Source organism: Neopelma chrysocephalum, unplaced genomic scaffold, assembly GCF_003984885.1.
Source record: "Neopelma chrysocephalum unplaced genomic scaffold, ASM398488v2 Primary Assembly neopelma1_44, whole genome shotgun sequence".
NCBI classification, from domain to species: Eukaryota; Metazoa; Chordata; class Aves; order Passeriformes; family Pipridae; genus Neopelma; species Neopelma chrysocephalum.
In genome coordinates, this window is record NW_020897703.1 from 1,841,567 (window position 1) to 1,862,731 (window position 21,165).

The following is a 21,165-nucleotide window of genomic DNA, read 5'->3' on the forward strand; positions in this document are numbered from 1 at the left end:
TGCCCGGAAGCTTTCTGGTCCTTGTCCTCAGCTTCTGAAGTCTCAGGTCAAAGCAGATCCCTGTTAATCCCACCTGAACTGGCTCGTTGTACTGCACTGCACTAAGCCAGTGGAATTCACTCTTGCTCTCCTCAGCTCTTCTGTGAGTGTCCCTGGAACAGACTAAAGCCTGTGCAGACTCACAGATGTTCTCAGCTTAATTCTATGTGATCATACTTGTCTAATCTGCTTTTTGGGGCCTGTTAGCTGTGCATAGGTGAGGCCAAGTGGACTGTACAGTTGTGACCTCAGACTATGATCTGCTTCTGGTCAGACTGTACAGTGTCCTGCAGTAGGTCAGAGACTCACTGTGTACAGCTCCATAAATACATGTATTTAATTCTGTCAGTTTAGCTCTATCACCCACTTCCATGGTAACAGCTTTTTCTTTAATTTTGGTCATTTTAAAGCACGTGGTTTAACTATTTGTTCTTTTCAAGCACGTAGTTAACAACTACAAATAAATTGACGCTCAAATATAGAGTCCTGAAAAAGGACTTGGCTCCAGGTCTGTAACTGATTGTTCCAGAGGTGCAGATCCAAGGTAGATGCTGTCTCCCTGGTTTGCTGCTTTGGAGAGGCTGTCAGAGCTGCATATCCAGAGCTGCCTGTTGCTGTAGTCCATGTACAAGCTTTTTTTCCGTTTATAATCCTAGTAGAAACTGTTTCATTTAGTTGATAATTCATTAATTGCACCACAGACTGGGCTGCACTGAGCTTGGTAGTACAACTCAGCTTTCTTCTTATCATGTCCAGCAGGGGAGGTAAGCCTAGGGAAAATAAAGAGAAGAAAATAAAATAAAATACAGTTTGGACAATGGGAGTAGTTCTTTAGTTCCAGACTGAAGGAGCCTTCCAGCTGCTCATTGATGAAATGGAAAGGTGTATAGAAGTTAACTACTTCTAATAGTAGGACAAGTCACTGTGTCTTAAATTGCTAGTTTTAAACTTTCTGTTTAACAACTTCAAAACATTCTTTTTCTGTTTGAGGAAAATTGATTTACCTGAATTTTGACTTTAACTTTTGTCTGTCTTCCACAAAATAGTTACTAAAACCAGAGATTGTCCTGAATTTAATGTAAGGGATTTTATACTAACAATTCAAAAATTTTCTTTTTTGAGTATCATAACTTATACCAGTAGCAGGTACATAAATGGCATGAACAATAAAAGTATCAGGCTGAGGTTTTGTCACTTATACCCATATTGTTACACGAACTATTTTATGAGTATAAATGACAGTAAAACTTTATTTGCCATTTTTTATTCTCTCTCACTGCGTCCACAGTGGTGAGTGTCTTCTTTTCCATTACTGGTGTGTTGAACCACCTAAGTGGGTTTTTTTCTCTGTTTTGGAGGAAGAAGGGGTTTTGCTGGTATGAACAGTGAATTCATACTTGGTTACAGATAATGATCAGTACTGATGGTTGATCTCTTTCTAGAGCAATGCTACATTCATATAACTGCCCAGAAGTTAACTCATAGGAATATAATTTTAAAAGAATAAACTAATAGTGTTCAGTTGCTTGCTATAGACCCCAGTCTTACAGTTATACCTGCAGTAAGCTTTAACAATATGTGTCAAAATTAATAAAATCAGGATAACAGTGATTTAAAAATTGATAAAAATTGAATAGAGGACAAAAATAGAGGAGGAAAAAATAAGACAAAATTGTATTTTCAAAATAGTGGGTAGTACACTGTATGAAGTTCTGTACCATTTCTGAGAATTAATAATTTTATGTTTTTCTCCAGGATTCAGAGTTCCCCGTTGATACTGAAGTGAACACATACCTTGAGGGTGCTAAAGAACATGCTCAACCCCTGAAATCTGAAGAGTATCAACTGAGCAACATTCTAAAAGTGCACGACTTGGCAGTGAGCTGGTAGGAGCCATTAACGCACATTAATTTCATTATGGACGTGTTGAGTTTTATTTTTCAACAGGTCATTGAGAAGCATTTACTGTAAGTAAATTTCTGAAAATTTATTGGGAGCAGTCAGGGGGACTTTGTCTCCTGAAGAATGTGAAAGTTGGACAATGATCATGAAATGTAGTAGGAGTGTAAATGCAGTAAAACACCTGGGCAGAACTGTTTACAGATTGAGATTCATCTTTTGTGTAAGAAGGGTGGGATTTAGTAGATATGAAAATGGAAACCAGAGATAACTGTAAACTGAGGTTCTAGGAAACTAAATTATAATGCTGAATATTTTTGCAATTTGTATTTGATTGCAGTTTATTCCCTTGGGTGAAAAAAACAGAAGAGTTTAAATGTAGATTAGCTTGAGTGTGCAAATAGCCTGTAAGCAATGACATTTCAGGGCTTGTTAGCTGCAACTGAGGAAGAACAAACCTAAAAATATTTTTTAAAAAGTTAGACCTTGTAGCTAAGTTCTGACAATTCTGGCATATTGTCTAGGTATGAATGTATTTTTAAATTAATGTTAATATACTTTTGTCATTCGCATAAACTTTACGTAGGTTGATGCTGTTCTTGCTGTACTCAGAAGGCTGGTAGATCACTTCTGAAGGTATTTCCCTCAAGAAGAGCTGTATTCTTACACTTAATCATAGAAACTTTAATTTCTTGCTGTATCCAAGAACCATAATCCAGTGTAGTTATGCTTTAGGAGTCAAAAACTTGGGCAGTATAAATCTCATGCAGATGAAGAATTTGACAATTGACTGACTCGTTAAAAAAATCAGTGTTGTGAAGACAGAGTGGTGCCATGTAAACAGGACACAGAGTCAGAGCCAAGGGAAGCAGTGGTACACATGGGGGGGTGCATGGTGATGTGGGCATAAGGTAAGTTGTCTGTGAGAACAGAAAAAAAGATCTTTACCCATTTAATAATTATAATGCAAAGGTCACAGATACTTTCTCTGGGTGACTGCCCACATTTTGCAGTCAATACCCATCACACTGCTGGGAGCTTTGGTCTTGCCAGGCAGGCTTTTGCTTAGTCTCAATTTTGGTTTTCTGTCTGGTTTTGAATAATGTTCTCCCAAATAGTATAGTTATATTTGTTCTAGCATGAAAGAGAGCTTGCAACTGGTGTCTCTTTGCTGCTCCTCCAAGGAGGCTGTAGGAAATCCACCCTAAATATTAGTGGGTTCTTTACCTGAAGAACACCAAGTTCAAGAAGAGTGTGTTTAAAAAATACAAACTAAAAAGAAAACCAGTCTGGAGGAGGAAGAGGAAGACACTTCCATACTTGGGAAGGCTGGAAGATTTTCAGTGGATCAGGAGGAGTAACCATCAGTCACACTGTTGTAACCTGTACAGGCTGCATCAGCACCAGCTGTACATCATGGCAGGCTGCAGATGGGCAAGGCTCAAGTCATCATTTCCTTCTCACTCTTTGCCTTGTTAAGTCTCCCTTTACCTGTAGAGGAAGCCAGATTTGAGTTGCAAATTACTCCTGAATGTTGTTGCAAACTACTTGTGAGTCTTACAATACATAATGTGTAATTGAAAGTATCAGAAACTCATGGACTAGTCAAGAAAGGAATCTCTATCAAAGCTTTTCCATTATCTTACAGCTGAACAACAGATAAATATCCTGCATGTTCATGTTAGACTATTCCTTGTTTTCTTTATCTTTCTTAGTGAAAGCATTTTTGTAGATCCTTACATCCAGTGCTTCTAATTATTGCTGAAAGAGATACTTTCATGTGCTGGGGAATTCTAAGTATTTTTTGCAATTGATAACTGTATATCACACCTTAAGGATACAATGCCACTTGAGAAAGCAATTTACAAGAATAAAAATAAATTGGATGTCTTTAAACTTATTTGGAAACACTTTAGAACTTGGTTGGAGAAGCAGCAACTATACTGAAAAAAAACCTGACAGTGAGGATGTGTATTTAGTTTCATAAACTGAAAATATGACATTGACTTTCATGTAAAGATAATGCTTAAAAGAAAATGAGAGTCTGAGGTAGTGCTCTAAAATTAACTGAAATGCTTATTTAAAAAAATATGATATAAAAGCATGTGAAGAACAAAAGAATATCAAAGTGTTCTTGAAAAAATGTAAACAATGTAATGGAACTTTTCATTTGCTAAAAAAACCCCCTGTGTACGTGGTGGGCCATAGTTTCTACATGTCTAACCATATCTAAAAAAAGCACTTAAAACTTATTTCAATTAACAAAGATTTTTCCTATCTGAATACTGCTGCTTAAAATCAGTCTTTTTAAGTGATGGGAAAATAAGACTGTCTTGTTTCTCCTGTTAAAGCTAAAGGCTATGTTTAGGCTGGTTTGTCTTTTTCTGACCATGTTTCCTACAGTATTTTTTTGACACCCTGCTCAATTTCAAACAAATTTGGCAGAGGAATAACAGTCAGAAGTCCTGAGGTTCCCGTGGGTTTCAAGAGAACAGATCTCTGCTGAATAAAGGGTCACTTTTAAGACCCTGTTGGCTGCAGGTGGCTAAGAACTCCAAGAGGGAAGAGAAGTTGCAAATACTCTGTTTTTTGGGGGAAGAGCTTCAAATGGAGCTTGTCCCTTATTAGATGCTGTAGAATCCAATCTCAAGGCACACAGCTAATGCACACAGAGCTTGGCTTATCATTTTTAGTTTGACATAGCAGCTATTCAGTCCCAAATCTGGCTTTCCTTGGAAGTCCAAGAAGTTATTAAATGCATAAATCAAGATTTTTCAGAGAAGAATGACTTAGATTAAATTATCTGTGTAGGGAATTAAATAAAAATGGCCCATTTAAAGGAATTCTGAACTCTCACTAAATGTATTTCTGGTAATTATGATTGTCTGTTTGATTTTACAGACACAAGGGGGAAATCCATATCCACTAGATGAAACTTAATTTTTTCTTGTAGATCATAGGATAGATGGAAAACATTCTGTTGACTTATGAGGCCAGGTTTGCTTTTTTATGACTTAGGTTTTGCTCATGAGAGTCAGCGTATCAGAAAGACAGAGCAGAATCTGGTTTGTCTGTGGGTATTACTGGGTTCCTTTACATTTCTTTAGAAATTGGAGCACCTGCAAATCCAAATTCAGTTTTCACCTGCCGTAAAGCTGATGTAGATTATTCTTCAGACCTTCATCAGTATTCATTGAAACGTGTATTGGCTGAGAGGGAGAAACAATCCCTTGGGGAACAGTGTCTGTTTTCTGCGAAAGTGCTTTTCAAATCATCACGTGAGTGTTCCTTTCTGCAGTAAGCTCACATTTCTCCAGTGTCCTTTTCAATATCCTGGTAAATCTTATTCTGCCTCTGAGAAGCACTGAAACAAGATCTATAATGGCTAAAGGATCTTCTCAAACTTACTTGTTCACGTCCTCCTCACCTGCTTCCTGCGTCTTTGCTGTAACCCCAAAGGGTTTCCAGTGGAAGGCACTTCTGCAGTCACCACATGCATTGCTTATATTGTCTTCACTTGGGAAAAGAAAGATGCCCACAAAAACATGATTCATGCATTTTTAATGGTTATCACAGCATTGGAAACTAGGACAATGTCAGGTATTATTTTGGAGAGATAATTACCTAAGAGGAAGCTGAAAAATAAGCATTTTTTTCCTTTTTTCCTTTTTTTTTGGGGGCTATTTTTTAATATGTCATGGTCTTGTCCTCCTTTTTTCCTTTCCATACCTCAAACAGAAGTTACAGTTCTTCATTCAAATTTTATTTCATGTTTATCGAGCACAGTCATTGCTTTGATCCGATTACTGGACTCACAGTCAGAAGTAGCATAGAATTTGTAAAGTGTATGGCCTCATATGTGCACTAGGAGAGGTTTACATTAGATATTGGGAAAAATTTCTTCACTGAAACGGTGGTCAGGCATGGGAACAGGCTGCCCAGGGCAGTGCTGGAATCACCATCCCTGCAAGAGTTCAAAAGATGTGTGGATGTTGCATTTAGGGGACACAGTTTAGCAAGGAACCACAGTGGTGCTGGGTTAACAGTCAGGCTTGCTGATCTTAGAGGTCTTTTCCAATCTTAATAAGTCTATGATTCTATATTTTAAATTGATGTTTTACCTACTAGGCACACCTGCATGAATAGAAAATATATTGTATATTATTCTTGTTTACATGTAGCCTCATGTTCTCAAATCCTTTTTCCTTGTTTGATAGTTTGTCAAAGAAAAAGATAGAAAATTGCTAATGCTCTGCCTGTGCACAGTAAAAATATGAAGCTGGGAGATAATAGTAAAGAAAAGCAAATACAAAATGTTTGGTGATTATCTTGCCTTTCCTGATGGGCCCAGGGAAAGATAACTTTTCAATAGGGACTAATTCATCATTATATCTTATTATACTAGTTTCCCCTGTTTTTTATCAGTGGATTCCAGAGAAGATTTTAAAGAACTTGTCTCCTTAGGAACTGTGCAAATTGACTTGCAGCATAAAATTGTGTAATTGAAATTAAAGGTACGATCTTGTAGTGCCTCGTGCCAAGTAATGCAGGTGAAAAAATATTGCAGAACCCTGGACTCTTTCCCTCTTTAGTTCCCATTTACTACTTTTTCCTCCTTAACTTATGAATAAATGTGAGCTCACAGGTGCATGTGCACATCACACAGAGGAATCAGCTTTGCAGGGAAGAGAACTGAGTGTTGACATGAGGAACTTCTTTGGAAAGAGATTATAGCCTTAAGTTTGCTGTAAAATGAGGATGTCGATGTGCATTGTCTCTCTAGAGTTCCAGATTTTCTTTTCATACAGTAAGGTCGTGGGGCAGAGAGAATCTGACCGTGTGTTTGGTCCTTTATAGATATAACTCCCAGTTTTCTATTTCATTCCCAAACTTTCACTTTCTTAGAGTTGCCTGTGGGAAGAGCAGGACATTAAGATTGTGCTGTGTATAAATGAGGTAGCAGAAGTAGCGCTGCTGATTTTTAAGCAAAGATCTTGGCAGTTCTTTCAGTTGTCCCTCCTATTCACCAGGAGCTCTGTATTAACGTCTCAAAGCAGTTTTATCATGGTCTGCCTTGTCACTCCTTGATTTTCTTTGTGATGCCTGTAGAGTTCTGACAATAGTTACCCTGATGGTTTGCTGAGACTGCTGCCTGTCAGACTGACAAATGTTGTCTCCCTTTCTCCTGTGTTCTGCCCATTTGTTTCCATCTCTCTGTTGTCTTAGAGCTGGTGAAGTAATGTAATTTTATTCTATGTCTGAATGATGCCAAGCAAAATAGGGTCCATCTACCAAGAGGTGACCAGTCATATGAATCATACTGTGTCCTTGTGTAACACAAGGTAGGAAAGAGGATTGGAAATCCAAAATTCATGTGGAAATTTGCTCTTGAAGAAGAATAATTTAGAGAGGTAAAAAAATCCTTACTAATTATTTCAACTATCTCCTTGCTTCCTAGGGCATTAAAAAAGATTTTTTTTTTATTAAATTACATTTTTCCATTAACAGTAAAACTTTTTAATTGTACCATCATGTGCTGATTTCTTGCATGAATAGCCACAGTGAATTGGAGATTTGCATTAGCAACATGAGCTGCTGCTTAATTTCCCTACAGCTTTTAAAGGTATACATACAAGCATCTCTTCTGTGAGGAAAGGTGGAGAGAGCTGGGACTGTTCAGCCTGGAGAAAAGAAGGCTCAGGGACAGATCTCATCAATGTGTGCAAATATCAAAGGGAGGGTGGAAAAAGGTGAGGCCAGTCCCCTTTCAATGGTGCCCAGTGACAGGGCCAGAGGCAATGCACACACACTGCAGGGTCCCTGTGGTTATCAGGAAATGCTTTTTCACTGTGAGGGCGGCCAAGAACGGGCATGCCTGTCTCAGGGAGGCTGTGGAGTCTCAATCCTTGGAAATATTCAAAAGCCATCTGGACAAGGTGCTGGGCAACTGGCTCTGTGTAGCCCTGCTTGAGCAGAGGGGTTGGACCAGATGACCTCCAGAGGTCCTTTCCAGCCTCAGCATTCTGTGATTTAATTATGTATAGGGCATAAACACATACATAAATATGTGTAAGTAATATATCTAATAATACTTATAGATGCACGTGCTATTAAATTTGTCTGCTAAATAAATGTAGACAGTGCAGTTGCAGGATTTGATTTTTGTGTGCACTGAAATATTCAAATACTCAATTCGACCTCTTTTGAAATATTCAAATTCTCTCTCTTTTCAGAAGGAGGAGTGGAAGCTTGGGTTAATCCTTATCTCCTTGTACATATGGTAAAAAAAATCCCTATTTTTCTTTTTTTATTTCCCTCTCTCCATTTTATCAGCCTTTGAATACGTTTGAAGGAGCTAATGTGAAAGATGGTTAAGTGTAGGGTTAACAAGTAACTTGGTGCATCTTCCTGACACAAGGGAGAAACAGGAGCTGCTCAGCCTGGGTCACTCTGACAGATCAGTCTGTGTGCTTACAGTAGAGGGTTTTTTTGTGGTGTTTTAAACTCTTAACTTTAGCAGATATATCCTGTCAAGCGTGGTGGGTACACTTAACATTACTTACAGAGGGATGGGAAGAATATACTGTGTATGTGCTCAGAGGGCTCTGGGTATCCTGCCAGCTGAGACCTCGTGCACATCCTTATCTCCCCAACAGTCTTGTGAGATAGCTTTGTCCTCCTGTGAAATAATTCCTGCAGGATTACCTAAATGGAAGACGTGAATTTAATTTCTGGATCTTCCAAGTCACAGTCCAGTGCTTTAGCCATCAGTTCCAGAGTATCACTGTTTCCTGTACAAATTAAGCTCTTAATTTCTTTCTGCATTAAGGCCCACGTTGTAACCGAGGGGTTATTTCATGGCATCCGGTCTGTTCGTTACCATCCAGTCTCTGCAGCAGCTTCAGTGCAGTTTGTGTGGAGGAAGAACTCAAGAGGAAAATGTCAAATGTATTTTAGCTCCCTGTAATGCAGTTTAATAAGGAGGAAAAGTGAGCTCTCCGTGAATAATCAGTGAGAAACGGTGTGGATCACACTTGGCTAAGTTCTGTGAGGGCTCTCTGCTGTGGGTGCACGCACAGCTCCTGCATACCACCCTTTCTCCCTCACCTGGAGCTTTTTCTGTCTAACACACCAATAATAAGAGAAGAAACTGGATCCCTCTTCCCCCCCCCTCACTTTTTCCTTGGTACATGTTCCTTCCTGTTCATCTCTAAAGCTTTTGGCTGTCATAGTCTTAAGAAGCCTTTTTATTTCTCATTAGCTCCGTCTGCAGCTTTGGCCACAAGTGATGGCTCCTGTGGGAAGGCCTTGGCCGTGGCTGTAACGGGCAGTTTGAAACCATGGCAGCAATAATCTGAAGTCATTGTGTTCTTTTATGGTGCACACATGAAACGAGCTGGGCACCTCTGTAATTTTGTTAGTGAACAAGCAGCTTTATCAGAAAAAAAGAAAATTTTCCAGCAGGGTCAATAGAGGGAAAGCACACAGTGTTTTATTTGTCTTTTACTAGTTGTCTTTGTAGTTATTGAAGCAGATTTTGCAGAAAAACCTGGAAGCACTTGTTTGCAAAAACATGATTGTAAAAAGATGCTGTTGTACCTTTATTAAGGCTCTTGTGTATTCGCCACAGACTGAAAGTTATGAGACCTGGTAACTGTCAGCTCTACTAAATTGGTTGGTTTTTCTTGTTATTCCCAATAGTCTGTGGACAGAAAGAGGTTGAATTGATAGGGTGAGTAATTTTCTGCTAAGTGTTTAACTGAAAGCAATCAGCCTGTGGTGATCCAGCTCCTCTGAACACCAAATACACTAAAAAACTAAATATTTAATTCAATTGAGCTTATGCTGAACAGATGTAATTTATGAAAAATGAAAGAAATGGTTTTGACACTTGTCATATGGACTGAAGTACTAACTTTAAAGACTGTTATTTTAAATACAGGTTTGCTTATAAATGTATTTTACAAAGTGTGAACAAGATGTTGAGATTTTATTGGAATGAAATATATTTGTAAGCTTTAAAAAGATACTAATTTACACAAGGGAATTCATATTGTCGGACTTTTTTTAAATGCTCAAATTTTTTTAGAAGGGTAAAATGCTAAACTGGGATTTTGAAAAGGTGAATTATATCATGAAGCTTCATTGACTTGCGTACAATTCAAAAGAATCATCTGCAAAAAGATCCTCAATTAGGGTACAAGACTGAATTTTTCTTGTAAATTGAACAACCATTTACCTTTCTATTGTATATTTCACACTCATTCAGAACTGGTATTTGTCAAGAAACAAATGGTTTCTTAAGGATGGTTGGAAGCTTTGTTTTGATTCTGTATGTCAGTTTTAAAGTTTTCTAGTATTTGGCAATGAATTTCTCCATGTAAAGAAATATATGTCTTTGGAAAAAGTAATTTTTTTAAAAAGTGAAGTTTTTAAGCAGTCTTTATAAAAGACTTGATAAATATTGGAGTCAGCAACATCTGTACAATTAGCTTATAGATAAGTGGTGTGTTTTCTGGGAAGGTGAGGAGCTTTGTGGAGTGATGTTTCTGAGAACCAGAGAGTATTCGGTGCATAATATGTTGTGGCAGAGAAGAAGGAAGAGGACCATAAAAATATATGACTCTAGAAACGTTATATATTATAAATAGATAAAGTGACTTACATCAATACAAGAATAATGCATAATGTACAAAAATAATCTGAAATAATACGTTAAGGTTGCACTTGCTGTGTTTTAATGAGGAATTCAATTTGCCAAAGCATTTAATGCATTGCAATTAATACCATAAAGCACTTTTCAGTCATTGATTCTCTCTTGTAGAAATTGCAAATTGATTTAGTAATGCTTGTGATCTTTTCTTATTCTTAGTCTGACCTACGATAACCTGAGTGTGGATTAGAAGCCTCCTGTACTAATGATTCCTTTGTATTGGCTGAGCTAATAGGAACTGAAATCACCTGCTTTTCATTGGCAGGCCAGTTCTATAACCCGAATATAAAACCCTCTGAGGGTTTTGGGTATTTATGTTTGCAGTGATTTAGAGATACAACACTAACACAGAGGTACATTAAAATGGCAGCTTTCATTTGCATAACTATATCTCCTAATCCCTATGGAAAACTCTCCTATCGGTGCTTTATCTTCATATCTGAAGTTTAAAATATTTTCAGTTGGTTTTTTTTTTGTTATATAAACATTTTTAAATGTGATTAAAATGAACATAGTACTTGAACTGTAGTAGCTTCAGTGTCTCTGAAGAAAAGCAAGACAAATAAAAGAAATTTAAAGAAGATAGTAGGTGTATTTACTCTTGTTGGAGTGAGTAACTGCATAGCTGGCCAAAAAAAAAAAGAATTGTTGGATTGTGGGCAACCTTGCTGTATTGCTGAATGGAAGTTCTTAAGTACAAAAGAACAATAAAGAGAATTACCTGTGAAAACTGCAGGAATGATCCTGAGTCTTTCCTCAGGACATTCACATTGTTTGTGCTTCAATATGGTTAAGATGATAACTTCACTTTTAATATATGCTACAGAGTTTTGTCAGATACTGTCTTTTGTATCTGATGGAATAACCTTTGAACTGTCACAGAATGGTTGGGACTCTCCCACACAGACAAAAGAAAAAGTATAGATATGGTTTCAGCCAGTTGTGGACACTGCACGTGAAGGTGATGCAGGGCAAAGTTCTGTGTTCAGAATACTGAGGAATTGCCTTTCCTTTACACTTCAGGGTGTGCCTATAAAGTAAGGTAAGAGAGCACTCCCTTGAGGTTTCACTGTGTGGAGTGATTGGAACTGCCCAGAAAAAGCATCTCCAAGGTGACAGCTTCAGTATCTTGGGCTCTGCATTCTTGAACGAGTGCCATTTCTCTTGCACTTGAAAATACACAGTGTTACAGAGCTGTCCTTTCAAGACAGGGTTATAACAAAATGAAATTTAAGATCCCATATTTGTGAAACATCTGGCATGACTGCTAAATGCTGACCTTTTGATTTCCTTACCAATCTGATTATGGGAATTACTTCACACTTGTACTACTGTCCCATTGCAGGTGTGCCTGTGTATTTCCCCATTTCATATCTTATAAATACAAAAACGTACATATTGAAAGTATTCATAAAATATACATACTGTTGCTTTTATTTTATCCCCTCCTAGAGATGATTTCATTTTTATTCCATTCTAATTTCAGTATTCATGGTAAGTTCTGAAAATACCAATTTTGACACACTCGGAGCCGTGCAACTGATAAAATTGACAATAAAAGTAAGAGTTGAACTCAGTTTGAAAGGTGAAGTTGTAAATCTGTTGAGAAGCATGTTCAAGTCCCATGGGAGGAGAGTGGATTGCCCTGGGTTTATGACTTGCAGTGCTGAAGCTGACTTTAAAAGGTTTGTTGGCCTGCCCTCACCACAATTCCTTCCATGTTCCTCTACTTGTGATTCCCATTTTTAATCTTCCAGAACTATCTCCCTGGAGAATTTCCAGCATTAGAAAATGTCCAAATACAATTGATCAGGAAATCAAGCAATAGAGAACCCTGTGTATTTGGAGTGCTTTTCCAAAGTCAGCCTTTTTTGAGAAAAACCTTTCCAGTAGCTTCACCTCTGTACCTGATGTCCATTTTTCTAGCAGTATTTTAGGCTGGGCTACCTATTTCTTGCTGTAGTTAACAGAGCTTGGAATAGCATCCCACTGCCAGGAATTCAGTGCTAGATTTTTAACACTTGGATTTAAAGGAGATGCCATAAAAACAAGAGGCTGTGCATTGTCTGTAGCGGTGCCTTTGTTCCTCCTGACTGCGAGAAGGATGGTGTGTCCTTGTGCTGAAACAAGTCCTTAGGAGCTGGTGGAAGATGCATGGCAGTGGTGAGTTATGGTTATGGGTTTATTTACTGGATAGACTTTAATTGCTGCTGTTATAATTAATTAGGACTGGCATAAAACTAGAAAATTTTGAGAGCATCATAATTAGATCACGTTGGTTTGTGGGTTTTGCCTCCACTAAGTTCTGTGCAGATCAGCTAAGGAGTAAGGGATCTTAACTAGGGATTTGGGAGCTATGAAATGCAGCAGATGTATGGCAGTAATAATCTTACTTGAATATTTTCACTAATGCAGAAATTTTCATGGGTTGTGCTCGACTTCAGGGACAAACTTTCTATATCACATAAGTGCTCAAATTCTAATTCAGATCCAGCTTTCAGCAGCTACTCTGCAGGTGTATAAACAAACATCCATACTGCAGGAAAGAGCAATTCTCTTGTAGGGATTTGGACAACATGCCTAGATTTCCTTGGGGATGCTCAGCATATTCTGAAAATCTCATGTCAATTGTAGATGTTGCTAACTTTTGAAAATTCTGTGGAGATGTTTAGTTCAGTCTTAAACTACATTGTTAAATTCATCTTAGGATTTTTCAGTCATCTAAGTGGGGCAAATGATGTAAGGAGCAAACTGCTTCTGTCAAACCAGACAAAAGAACATCTTGATTTTGATTTTACAGTAATTACTAGAATAGTAACTGTCAGCTTTCCTTGGATCTCTCTCTTTTCTTGTTTCAAAACAATTAAGCTTACAACTCTAACTTGTGATAAAAACAAAACTGATGGAGATTTCAAATCCCAGGCTCTGGGATGTAGATGTTTGCATTTGAAATAAAAATGTCACCCAGGTGAATGTTTGTCTAAGGTGTGATCATCTTTGTTTCCTTCTGAGAGTTCACAGTCATGGAAGTTAATGGACTGCAACACTGGAAACTGAAGTTTCTACATTTATCAGGGCTATTTTCAGACTGAATGTTTGTTCTGTTGATATTTATTTGGTTTGGTTTGCCTTTTTTTTCCTTAAAAATAAAACCATTTATGTGTGAAATGGCATGTTTCAGGCAGTGGCTGTCCAAAACTAAACAAGTGTGTTTATTTAAATTTATGGTTTATAGTTGTCCATATAGCTGCAGACAGGACTTTTTATTTTACTTTATTTTTATATTTTGATTTTAAAATTCATTCAGAAATAGAGGTTATTTTCAATCTTTTACATTAGTTTCTTGTATTGAAAAGAGCAAGCTTGTGCTTTGCTATAAAGGGAAGACTCTTGGATAGGTCCCTGTCTGATGCTCAAAAACATTTTCCTTTTAAAATAGTCTTTAAAGTGGCGCAGAGGTTTGAGAACAACAAAATGAATTAAAAAACCCAACACCACCTTATTATTTAGGACTGAGTGACAGATTATTCCACATCCTAGAAACAGCAGTTAAAGAGAGAGAGCCCTTCAGACAAGTGCTGGCCAAAGTCTTTTCAATGTTACTGTGACCATTAGACCTCTTAACTGGGCCATGGAAGGAGGTAGGAGAGGAATTTGTTTACATATTTGACTTTTCTCAAATATATTTGAGTTTTTAAACTTAAAATCAGTGAAGTCCCTGTGCTTCTATTTGTTACATTTTTGGCTTTTCATATGTTTCAGGCTGGGAAACCAAGCCTCATTCTGCTAACCAACTGTACAGCAACTTTTAAGACAACCTTTAAGATATTCAGTAAGATTTTACAGGAATTGATGCTGCCAAATGCTGTAGTGCTTCCCCAAGCACTGCTGTTTTAATGTACCCTTCTTATACAAGTGTCTATCTTAGTAAAATATGTGCATATTTATATCACTGCTTTCAAAAGCAGAAGCACCATCAGCCAGAAAATGAGCAGCACTACTTGTGTCACCCAATTAGAATTTTTTCTGGTGAAATTTTATGTAATTTTTCAAATTCATAGAATCGTGGAATGGTTTGGGTTGGAAGGACCTTAAAACTCATCTTCTTCTGATCCCCTGCCATGGGCAGGGACACCTTTCACTAGACCAGGTTGCTCAGAGTCCAATCCAACATGGCTTTGAGCTGAGTAGCATCCTTTAGTTCCTCCACAGTATTAACTGGTGTGTGGGGGAGGCAGGGAGGCAAGGAAAGTCTGTGTGCTTTGAACAGTGTTTAAATGGATCAGTCACCTCTCAGGAGACAGATGGTGGCAGGGGAAGGACAAACAAGACAACAGTAAATGAAGAAAGATTGATGGCCACTGAGATCAGTGAGAGTTTTCTGTCTAAAACTGACTTCCTTGGGTTTTTGAGCCTTCAGGCCAGAAATAAAAAAAAAACAACATTGTTTTAATGCTGTATCCTGGTCTAGTGGTAAGTAAACATCCATGGAACTCGGCGTGCCTCAAAAAATGAAGGAGTAATGCTTGATTTAATAGTTTTTGGGAACTGATTTGAAATCTCTAGCTAAATAATGACATGGGTTAGCAGTGCTTATGTGAAAATTGGTACCTTGGGTAATGAAATGTCCTTCACCCTCATTTTGTGTTGCATGTTGTTATAAAGCAAAGGACTGAGGTGGATGGTTCAGGTATTTAAAGTGTTTTGCATTGTACAGTGCAAGGCATGTCATTGCTGACATAATGGAGCACTTCAACATGTGAGATATTCTGTGGGCTTTAAACTTACTATGCAGTGAAGTACTTGAATATGCTTCTCATGTGAATATCTGTGCCAAAGTCTGCACTGTTGCAGTTATTTGTGGTTCCATTATACAACTTTAGGTGTGTGTATTTGTGCAAAGAACCAACCCCAACACCTTTCAATCAGATGTAAACAAAGAGTACAGTAAATACTGTTTCTTAAGAGACTAAAGTCATAACAGAATCCAAGAAGTAGAAAATTAAAAGTAAGGTTTGTGCAGGTATTTAAGGCTTCTTAGAAAGAAGCCACGTTTTATCTTTGACAGATTGCAAAATAAAACTGCAAAATTCACTTTGCCTGAGTTTTGTGATGAGGTTAGAGTTGTGTGACCTTGCAGTTGGGAACTCTGGACACAGGTGAAACTGGGTTGTGCACAGTCGTGCTTGGGGGGGTGTGAAGAGGAGGAGGAGGAGGAAGGAGAAGATGGAAGAAAATATATCAGCTGGTGTAGCTTAAATAGGACAAGATTGGGATTGTGGTGGCATAACTTGGATAGTCATTGAAATTTTCTGAGTGTGTTTTTTGATGAGGTCTCAAGAGCCCTCTGAATTAAACAGTAGGTGCAAAGTATTTACAAGTAACTTCTAATCCACGGGCATCCTCAACCTGGTTTTATGCGTAAACGATAGGCTTGGCCGTGTTTGCTTCCTCCTCTCTTTGGGGTTGGTTTTTATCATTCTTTAGTATCACTTCTTGAGTTCTTTATTCTCTTTAGACTTTATATCAGTCGTGGTGTAAGGTTGACTCTGTTTCTCCAGTAATTTAGACAGATTGAACCAAATGCTCTATAAAAAGCAAGGAGGGGAGTGCAAGCACAGAGTCCATATGGAAAGGACATACTGATGAAGCACTTTATCACATAGTAGCAGTTATAACTTACGTTAGAGCCATAGCTCTGAAAGGTTTATTATGTCTAATTGTGATAATAAATCACAGTAAATTTCTCTAGCATTTAAAACGATTTTTAAATACCATACTTGTGTAAGCTTTTTTCAAAGTCATGTGGGAATTATTTAATGTTAAACTGAGGATTTTGGTGTTTTTAATGAGCTGGGAGTACGTGCAGAGTGGTTTGGCTGTATTTCAGTTTTTGTAGATTACTTGGATCTGTTAATTAATAAAGCCCTTTGAGACCTTTTTGTGAAAATTAATGGGTTCCCTGAAGAATAACATTCCAAATGCTGGAGATCTGCAAGACTTTTGAGACTGGTGCTATTTTAAATTATGCCAAAGTTTACTAGATTAAACATTATCTGTTGATGTGAGAAGGACAGGAATTCACAAGAGGCGTGCTAAAGATAAACTACCCATTTTTACTCATTTTATTTTCCCTATCTACACAAAATATATAAATTAAAGAATTTTTCAATAACGTGAAGATTCAGAAATAACTAAGTGGGAGGGAAACATTTCAAAATAAAGCCTAAGAGGAACAATTTGCCCAAGGAGAGAAGCACTCCTTGCATCACTTGGAGGATTGTCCTCCCCCCTGCCCATACATCTGGGAGTCTTCATAGTTTAGATACAGGAATTGAATGTGCATTAGTCTTGAGCAGACTGACACTGGAGGCAGTGTGAGCAGGAAACTGAGCCTGTGTTAGCTTGGGAGAACTGTTTTTTTTTTATCCTCACTTTCAGGAAGTTTAGCGGTCTAGACTTCTTTGCCTCCCACGTTGAATCAACCTCGTTGCAGGAAGGTGACTAATTGAACCATGGCATGAGTTAGTTTTCTTTACCAGTCATAATTTAAGCAGTTCTGGGATGCATTAGGAAAAGCTTTGCCAGAAGGTTGAGGGAGGTGATCCTCCCCATCTGTTCAGCCCTAGTGAGGCACATGTTGAGTGCTGTGTCCAGTTCTGGGCTCCCCAGGACAAGAGAGACATGGAGATCCTGGAGCAGATCCAGCAGAGAGCTATGGAGATAATTAAGGGATTGGAGCATCTCTTACAAGGAAAGGCTGAGGGAGCTGGGCCTGTTCAGCCTTGAGACAACTGAGAGGGGACCTCCTCAGTGTGTGTCAGTGTCTGCAGGGAGGTGTCAGGGGATGGACCAGGCTCTGCTCGGTGGTGCTGAGCAACAGGACAAGAGGTAACGGGCAGGAACTGATGCACGGGAAGTTCCTCCTGAACATGAGGGAGAACTTAGTTGTGTGGGTGACTGAACACTGGAGCAGATTGCCCAGAGAGGTGTGGAGTCTCCCTCACTGGAGATATTCCAGAACTGTCTGGACACAATCCTGTGCCATGTGCTTTGGGATGACCCTGCTGGAGCAGAGAGGCTGGACCAGATAACCCACAATGATCCCTTCCAACCTGACCCATTCTGGGATTATGTGAGCAAGTAGACTGTGAATTATTGATGTGATCTTGAAAATCATCCCCATTACTGCAATCATGCCTTGAATCTGTACACTCATCACTTCCAATTGGTCACTGCTGTTGTCTTTGGAAAAAAATGTGTGGTATAGTGTAAAGTCAGATTTTTTGACATGCAGGCAGTACCTGAACATGCTTTCGAGGCACATCTTACAACAAGTTTATATTCTTTACTTCTGCTGGGTATTGTCAATCTGATATATCAGTTCTTCTGCTCTTCTACTTTATATATCATTTTGAAGGTTTTAACTAAATCTTTATGTGTAGTCATCAGGGGTGGTTTGGTTTTAATTTTTGACTCAAGTTTTTGTATGGAATATGCATCACACACTTCAGTCTACTCCAGTCTAGATTGGAATGAACTTGAAGATGCTAATCCCTCTTGGCTTTGCCTTTCGACCCGCTGATGATCCTTCGGTTGTGCAAAACCTCTTTCTATGGTCCTTTTTTGTTTGTTTTGGATTTTTTATGGCTTTTTTTAATTGATTCTGGCCTGTTTGGGGGGAAGCTACAGTTAAAACAGATACAGGAACTTGAATAGTTTCATTTACATGTCTTTGCCTCTCATTGAGGTCAGGCCAGTTCTGAGGCTGCCCTTTGGCAGAGAAAAGAACAAGGAGCTGCTGCAGACGGCTGTAACAAGTACAAGCACCTTATTAAGAACAGAGTCAGGTCTCTGTGGGGATTTTGAGCACTTCAGCATTAATTTTACACTGGGAGCTGCTCTTTGCTGCCCTTTCTGCCTTTGAAGTTTTTGGGGGTTTTTTTGCTGTACTTTAGAGCACCCATTGATGGATGCTTATCAGTCTGAAAGTTATCCTTTTCTGATGAAAGATAGGCCTGCTCAGCAAAGGCTACATCTGCTGGAATGAAGTCACGTGAGACTCTTCTCGGGTGCTGTCAGTAACACTCATTTAATTTAGAACCATGGTCTTTTATCACCGAATTTAGAATTTAATTTGCTTGTTAACTTTGATTTTGTGACCCGCTCGTACCATCGGCAGAACCTTTCAGTTGAGTGAAGGATTTCAAAGTAATGACCCCAGTCTTAAGCTTGATTTAAGATGTTAATTTGCCATGAAATTCTCATGTTTCCAACCCTTTTGCAAGTCTTAAATACCTGCTGCTTCCTGAGTGATGTGCTCCTTTGCTGAGCCACTGACTGACAGTTCCTACTCTGAGTGAAAGGTGCAATCAGGGAGTACTTTTTTCTGGGTCAAGAGGCAACAGCTTTAATACAGTTCTCATTCCGTGCTGTTATAAGCCCCACAGAGTGTTTTATACTTCATATTGCATTTGAAAGTAATAGAATAGTGTTAGTGGAAGGTGATTGGATGCTGAAAAATGGTAGCTCTTTCATTATAAAAATTGGATGTTCAAGGCATTTAAGAACACACATGAATTAAATGGCACAAAAGGTACCCGAGTTCAGAAATCTCAGCTTCTCGTCCAGAGAAAATGGAAAAGCTTACAAAATTTAGGTGATAAAATACCAGTTAACAAGATGGCTTAGGCTGTATAGACTTGAGTTTTTGCTTTCTGAAGATTTGTACAGACTTTGTGAGGAGTATCTTGCCTGTATAATAAGGGTGTTTGGAGAGGAAAATGTTTGATAAAGGCATTATAATACTTACTGATATGTAAGTTCTGGTTAATTTAATTTCATTAAAATGTAAGTATGCCAGTTTTGTACCTGGAGAGCTGCTCTTGCAGGTGCCTGTAGCTTTTGAGATGGTGACAGCAGCTGTAAGAGGTGAATAGTTTGTCCTGTCAGTCAGTAGCATGAGCAGGGAATACAGGGAGATTCAGTTCCTCAAGCATTTGCCCTTCCACTTATAACCTATCAACTCTTTAAATACCAGAGATTATTTGCAGTAAGCCAATTCTAGTGTTGCTGATTCTTATAGTGCTATGACAAGTTTCATGGAATTAACTTGTTTTTTTTCCTTTTTGCTGGTTTAAGTCTTATTTTGTGTGACTGAATATGTGACCAAATACAGGGGAATCCTTTCCTCTACTTAAAAAATCACCAACAAATGCAACCAATAAAAGAAAACTTCTGTGGAGAGCCACTCAAAACCAGGAGAATGTTGATGGGGTTTTTTTTCCATTTGCTTTTAAAATCTATTATTTTAATACTGACTTCATGACTGTAGAACCAGACAGCACTTCTGCCAGCAATTCACTGTAGCTAAGGACTCTTCACTGTCTGAAATTCAAACCTGTATTTGCCAGTTTAGGAGTCGTTTGTCTCTTTAACGTTTTCTAGGTTGGAGGCTTTGGAGTTTTGTTAAGGTTGTGTTGGTGTATTGATAAAGGTTCCTGAATAGAACTCCCGGCAGTGTTCCTTGGCACTGCAGAAATCAGTGTCATTCCAGTTTGGGCTGGATTGCCACAACATTGATGTGTTCTTAACATGATCCAGCCCCATGGCTGGACCGTAGCAGTGTTACCTTAGGCTTCAGGTAATGAATTTCATATGCTAATGAGCGAATGTGTGAAAACTTATTTACCTTCTGATTCTTCTTTTTACTCTGTTTGCATTCATACTGTCTTATAGAACATGGATAAAGCTCCTGTAGAGGTTGGCAGTGTGACCTTTTCCTTTGCTCATCGTTCTTTATAGAACTGATGTTAAAATCATGCAGTTGTACAAAATAATACAATGTAATTTAGGTTTTTACAGAGAAGTCACTTAATTTTTCATTTCTCGTGTAAAACCTCCACGCATTCAAGTTTTTGAACATGTTTGTAATAACCTGTTTAGACAGTTGTTGCTGGTTTAAGCAGTAAGAACTTGACTGTATGCATTTCATAGTTAAGTAAATGAAATGGAATTTGAAATACTTCACTAATAGAAAAATCATCTAATTCTGGTTGAAAATTGAAGATGGGTTTTCAGTAATACCATGCTTTCATTTAACAACTTAATGCCTTTCTGCTCACCCAAAAGGCAAAAACTCAATGACAAATGATGGCACTGCAGTCTCTTCTTACTTTATGTTGTGCCATTATCAGTATTTTATTCAAACCCACTGACATGTCTTGCATGGTGCAATAACCTCAGTCAGCAGGAAATGCACAAAATAAATAATTGCAACTTCTCCATCTGCACAACCCAGTTCAATATACTGCAAGCTGAATAAAATGAGAAGAATTAATGGAGTTACAGGCAAAAGCCCCAGAGCAATCATGATTCGGGGATATTAAATTAACAAGTAATTGCATTAAATTAAAGTCACACTCCTGTCTTAATTCACAATACATTTCTTACAGCTGAACTGTGGGTTTCTGTGTGTCTCTTGCTCTTGGGGAATGGAGCTTGAACAGATCTCC

At 38.3% G+C, this 21,165-nt stretch overlaps 1 protein-coding gene across 4 annotated transcripts in view; it reads left to right on the plus strand.

Moving 5' to 3' along the window:
• The window catches only part of LOC113965119 (von Willebrand factor C domain-containing protein 2-like), a 426,515-nt gene that overhangs the window by 52,042 nt on the left and 353,308 nt on the right, over positions 1-21,165 (plus strand). For all 4 annotated transcript variants that reach the window (XM_027678036.1, XM_027678037.1, XM_027678035.1 and 1 more), the window contains one exon: positions 1,795-1,925. In XM_027678036.1, coding sequence (XP_027533837.1) covers positions 1,795-1,925 — 131 coding nt within the window. The remainder of the gene's footprint in view (positions 1-1,794; positions 1,926-21,165) is intronic.